At 38.7% G+C, this 6,203-nt stretch overlaps 1 protein-coding gene across 2 annotated transcripts in view; it reads left to right on the top strand.

Annotated features, from left to right (window-relative positions):
- Window positions 1-6,203, top strand: part of LOC103458152 (neuroblast differentiation-associated protein AHNAK) — a 30,167-nt gene continuing 23,964 nt past the window's right edge. The window contains exon 1 of one of the 2 annotated variants that reach the window (XM_008398763.2): window positions 1-848. In XM_008398763.2, coding sequence (XP_008396985.1) covers window positions 791-848 — 58 coding nt within the window. In that variant the 5' untranslated portion in view covers window positions 1-790. The remainder of the gene's footprint in view (window positions 849-6,203) is intronic. The other variant, XM_008398764.2, reaches the window with a different exon arrangement.

The raw sequence follows: 6,203 nt of genomic DNA, 5'->3' as shown, positions 1-6,203 counted from the left end.
AACATTTGGCATGTACATCCTGCATATTTACCTAATTTTCCCCACTTTTCAACATTTATTAGCCTTCGCATCAGCCATAAATTATTTCAAAGAGCCCAATTTAAACCTGCTATCACCGTTTAAAACCTGTGTCCTTTGTGTGGGACTTTCTGTCTCCGACTCATTGTGAGTAAATAAAACCTTCCTGCCCTGAACTCCGAATGATCTGTCATGTAAATAAATCTCCTGATTGCTTAAGACAGCTTATAAACAGACGTTCATTTCCACAGCTTCCAGTCCACAATGAGGGGCTTCAGACCAAGTGTACACAGCAGCAGATTGAGTTAAAGTCTCCACGTGAGAGATGTGGATCTTCCCCAGACTCTGACATCGTGATCGTTCTTGTCGGATTAAGCGAATCAATCGGACTGAGTGGGAAAGAAGAGGGAGACCGAGAGGACGAGAAGAAAGAGAACTCTGTTGGGGGCAGAGGGGGTGGGGGTGGCGATGGGAGGCAGCTCCACCCATAATTGAGTTACCCCCGCTGCGCTGAGGGTCCATGTTTATGGCACAGAGGAGGGAGTTTCCTTCACTCTGTGGACAATCACAGCAGAGGAGCGAGTTCTGGAACTCTCCTCCGGCTCTGGCTCTTCCTGCGGCTCATCGCCCCCCACTCCGCCGCGACAGACTGACCCGCAGCACACCGACAGCCTGACGGAGAGGTGGAGGGAAGAAGAAGAAGAAGAAGCAGTTTGTAGTAGCACCTGCCCAAGCCTCCATCCCTGGTTCCTCTGCTGCATCGGCTGCCACCATGTGCGACTGTTTCCACCTGGCGTTTCCCAACTGGCACGCTGCCCCCTCTGGGACGGGTAGGCTCTTAATCCTTCCTGTTTCTTTACTTTATTTTACCCCATATGACATTGTCTCTCCTCTGAGGAGCGAAGTGGCTGAGGAGGGCAGCAGGGAAAGGGAATGTTTGTGATGGCGGCGGATGAGTCGGAGGCAGCTGGTGCTGATGCTGCGTGTTGCCGATGGGTGTGTCTGCAGAGTGCAGCGGACTGTTTGGAGATGTCATCATGAGAGTGTGTGTGTGTGTGTGTGTGTCTGTATTTCTCCTCTCTGCCTTCCAGCAGAGCGTCTGGAGCTCAGACTCAAACACTCCGAGGCGCCTTTACAGTCGATTAGATCAGAAGCGGACGGCAACAGATCCGTCCTGGGGTTGGAGACAAAAACGACAGCTGGAGTCTGGAAATATAAAATTGATGCCAAAAATAGAAAACGGCAGTGCAGGGATCAAATGAAAAATCATCATCATCATCATCATCTGGTTTTATGGAGGAAGAAGTACTCCACGTCAACTTTCTAAAATAATGGCCCAAAAAAGACTTCACTTTTTATTAAATGATTTAGATAAAAAAAAATAAAAAAAATCACTTTGGGCAAAAACCATGACATAGGTAGTTATTTTAGGAAGGTGACAATAAGATTCCATGATCCTTAAAAAGTAGCAAAACTAATCCAACTGTGTCTTACTTAAATCCTATTGACTCTCAACTATGTTAATGTGCAACATGTTTTTTCATTGTTAAATTATGAGTTTATTAGTATCATTTACAAAATGTCTGGGAAAAACGAACTGGTCACAGTGAATACTTCATTTATCTGCTGGGCTTTAAAAGCTCTGCAGTTAAACATAGTTATTTCCAAACAAATACAATCCCAAATGAAACCGTCTCGAGCATCGTCCAGTAGAAATCCATCCTGCATGTTTGTGATGATTTCCTGGTTAAACACACCTGGACTGATATGACGGAGAGTTACGTATTTCAGCCATTCGAATGAGCGGTTTTAGGGCCAGGATGCATCTAGAACATGGAGGGCGCTGACCCATCAGAACCAGAGATGGCCGTGGTGACCCCTACATTAGAGTTGAGAGTTTTAAAGGTACACCAACATTTCCTAATGCAGCATGACACAAGAGAAACACAGCAGGATTCCACGAGACGATAAAACTGAGCACAAAGTGTTGCAGAAAACAGCTGACAGTAACAACTTCCACACCGAAGAGTGGTGTTGTTCCTGCGACCTGTAGGGCTTTTTTTTTATAATCAGAAATTTATTTATTTATTTATTTCCTCAGCACCAGTGGTGGAGAAAGTACTCAAAAAATGTACTTAAGTACAGTAACGAAGTACTTGTACTTCGTTACTTCCCACCACTGCTCAGCACCAATCAGAGCTGGTCAAGAAAAAAAAGCATCTGATTCCAGGTGGCAGCTGATTTATTGGTGCGTCTGTGTTCAGGATTATTTCAGCTACTTTCTCTGAAAGTTTTCTAGGAGTTTTTGATGCTGTTTCCCTTTAATATGGAGATGAAAATGCAACCAGTCAAAATGCTGCCAGGAATAATGTTCATATCACCGGCCGCTGTCTGCAAAGTTATACAGTTAAAAATCAACAGCAAATTATTTTGGTCCACACTAAATATTTAGGTTTGAGTAAAATTTTAGATCCAAACTACATAATTAGCTTGCAAGTTAAAATTTTAGCTTGGACCTAAATGTTTAGTTTGGAGCCAAATATTTAGCTCCACGCTGCATATTTAGTTTACGAACCAAATTCTTAGTTCCAGCTCCAACCTAAATGTTCAGGTCCACACTAAATATTTAGTTTGTATATAAATTTAGCTCCAAAATAGATATTTAGTTTGAAATCTAAAAGTTTAGCTCCAAACTAAATATTAAGCACAAGCTAAACATTTAGAAATAAGCTAAGAAGTAGCCCCACGCTACATATTTACTTTGCAAACTAAATTCTTATCTGTAAACTACATAATTAGCTCTAAGCTAAATATTTAGGTTCACCCTAATTATAAAGGACCAACTTAAATTTAACTCCAAACCACACCATTTAGTTCAGAAACTAAATGGTGTGGTAAACTAGCTAACTAACTAAACAGTTAGCTAGCTAAATAGTTAGGTCTGGGCTAATATTTAGCTCCAAGCTACATATTTAGCTTTCTAAATAAATATTTAGTTCAGAACTCTGATATTTATAAGTGAATAAGTAACACGGTATATGACTTTGAATAACGAACCCTGTTTTTGTTTTTCACTTGACATGTTAAATAACCCAAATTGTTGTTCTCAAATTTTGACTGTAACTTTTCAAATGCATAAAGAAACTGAAAAGATTAATGTCAAACAAAATGAAGTAAAATCCAAGGTCAAGTGAAGGGCATGGTTCAGTCAGTCATGGACAGTGGCGATAACAATGTATTTACATATAAATATACGCTTAAAAAGCAGAAGTAGAACAGTTATTAAAACTAACCCCAGGTCTGTGGCGACAATCATGTCAAATTATTTGTACCTAATCGTCATAGCTACAGATGACTCTCTTGTCTTTGTTTTTCTCAGGAGGTTCTCCTCTCTCGTTTGGCTTCAGCTTGATTTATTCCTGCTCATGAGCTGCAGAGTGCAGCTTTAAGACCATCCTGAATTATTTATCCAGGCTTTCTGACGGGAATTATGCTTCCATCAGTCGTTCTTCTCTCCTATATAAAATACATTACCTCCAGCTGATAGGGTTCTCTGTTCCTAGCAGCCGGCTGTGTCTGTGCGGTGGAGCTGGTCCACCGTCCTGTCACACACTTCACAGACCAATCATGACTCTGCGCCTATTTTACCTATTTTTGTTTCCATTCAACAAGCTTTATGTGTTTTCCATAAGTCTTACAGTGACTGAAATGAAACATGCCTTAAGTCAGCATAAGTATAGATTCATCTAAGTTAAGTTGGAGTTATTGACTTTTAAATCACTAACACCATTTCCATGATTAGGAGATTTACTTTTTTATTATTATGAAGATTTGAGAGTGACTGTATTTTTATGTGAACTATGCCCTCTAGTGTTCAATATGAGAAAAGCATTTATTTTTAGAGACGAAACGTTTTCTGCAGAAACGGAAAAATGAAATAATGATAAATAATTAAAAATACTTTCATCAACTTCCTTGTGTATAAAAGTTCTGACTGGATCTCCTCCTGTCTGATTAAAGGGAGCGGTTCCTCTCTACTGCTGCCGTACTGTTGCTCAGGGATTGTTGCGATTTCATTTAACTTATAACCTATTGTTGTTGTATTCTAAACTCTAGTTTATTATAATTATTTTTGCATGCTGTTTGAGGCTATGTTTGGATTGTATATTTGAATTGAACTGAGTCTAAACTGAACTGGATTCCATATTAAGTAATACGCATTGAACTGGTTTGTCTCTTTGGAGTTTGGCTCTACTGAAATAAACTGATATAAATTAGTGAAACATTCCCAGGTCAGTGAAGTCCTTATGCAGCTTCTCGTCACTGCAAATACAGACTTGTCTAAAATTAGCGTAAGGTTTTGCATAAATGTTTTCAAATGGTAGAAACATATTTTAACTGGACAGGCAACATTCTAGTCAGTCACTTTAATCAAATTCACTTTAATTTATAACAATAATGACAAAAATACTCATATAAAAAGGTGATTTATTCACAGTGCTGCTTGTATCATGACATCCTGAGTTTTTCGCAGTTCAAGCACAGAAATGTGTCTTTTAATTAGTAAAGTCCTGGTTAGGATTTTTTTGTCCTTAATACTGATTCCAGGCATTTAAAATTAGGCATCAGCTAGTACGTGTACCAGTTTGATTAATTAAGTAAAAAGAAAAAGAAAAAAAAGAATTTCAACTCGATGATTTAATAGTTTTAAAGAGCATTAAGACGACATGCTACATTTCATCAGCGCAGTAAATTCACCTATGACTGAAGATCTTGCAGCATCTGTTTCCTTTTTTCTGATGGTGATAGATATTAGATATTATATCTTAAAGGAAAACTGAACAGGACATTCTTTCCTATGGAGCAGATTAGATAACAGGGTGGAGATAGAGAGGGCTGTACTTCGGTCTGATGTGTTATTAATCTGTTATAAGACTGAAAATCCAAGGTCAAGTCAAAGTCTGTTCAGTCTTTTCTTCTGGTATCTGGCAGGGTAGCAGCTTCAGAATGATGTTCTCATGTGCCACTTTTTATTTAATTCAAGGGTGTCCAGAGTGTGGCCCCAGGGGTCATTTGCAGGCTACAAGTACAGATGCAGATAGACTCTTTTATTACTCTTTTCTATTATTGCTGCTGAGACAACAGAAAAAAAACCTTTTTCGTCACATAACCATTTTCTTCTTAAAAATGTTATTTCTGTTACTTTATACTCAAATGAAAGTATAAAACATCAGTACAGTCAACACTTCAGCAATATGTTTAACCCTAAAATATCTCAGTCCATAATCTTTTTTAACGGATATTTTAAACATACAACCTCTGTTTGGTCAATACAAAATACAGGAGCTTAACTTTAAAGGTTCATCATAGAGTTTCACAGCCAGTCTTTGGTACACGCAAATCATTTTTTGTGAATGTCATGACTGTTCCTTTCCTGAAGTTATCTTATTTGTCCTCAATGTTAAAACGAAATAATTTTTTTTTTTTTTTATTAAGGCATAGTAATATCCTGACGAACACCGGAAATATGCGTCATTAATGGCCAACAGCTGCTTCAGCTTCAGAGTTAAAAGCTAAACTAGCTAGCAAGTTTGATTCGGGCGTTAGCACTGAGGCTAACGTTGTTAAAGCTGGATACAAACTATAATTCTTTCTTAACTACAAGTTACGTCTGTTTATAAACTTTTATTAAGTTCATATATTCTTTATAATACAAACCATATATATCAATCTTACTGTTTGCTGTGTTGGACACCGAAGACTGCGAACAACTGATTAAACAAATATTAAAATGAGAGATTATTGTTGTGATGGTTAAATAAATATGGGGTCAGAAAGGCTTCAGAATCCACCAGTGACGTGCGGTGAGGTTCATTGCTGGAGAGGCACTGACTTTTAGACACCATGCATGTTTTTGGACGTATGGAAATTTCACGCATGCACACAACGCTGGGGGGCAAAAAGACTCATCTTTTACATGCCATCCATAGCCGCGTTAACTCAGTGAAACTTAGAAATGTAGGTATTAATTTCGTGCTATGATCCACAGCAAAGGGAAAGAGCGAGAAAGCATTTCAGCCAAGCTACACGCAGACTCGTTGCCATAGCAACTGACAACAATGCCACTTCATGTTTTAGGATTTAACACCAGTGGTGGAGAAAGTACTCAAAAAATGTACTTAAGT

The sequence above is a fragment of the Poecilia reticulata genome, linkage group LG22 (genome assembly GCF_000633615.1).
Source record: "Poecilia reticulata strain Guanapo linkage group LG22, Guppy_female_1.0+MT, whole genome shotgun sequence".
Lineage (NCBI taxonomy): Eukaryota > Metazoa > Chordata > Actinopteri > Cyprinodontiformes > Poeciliidae > Poecilia > Poecilia reticulata.
This window is presented reverse-complemented; position numbering and strand designations above follow the sequence as displayed.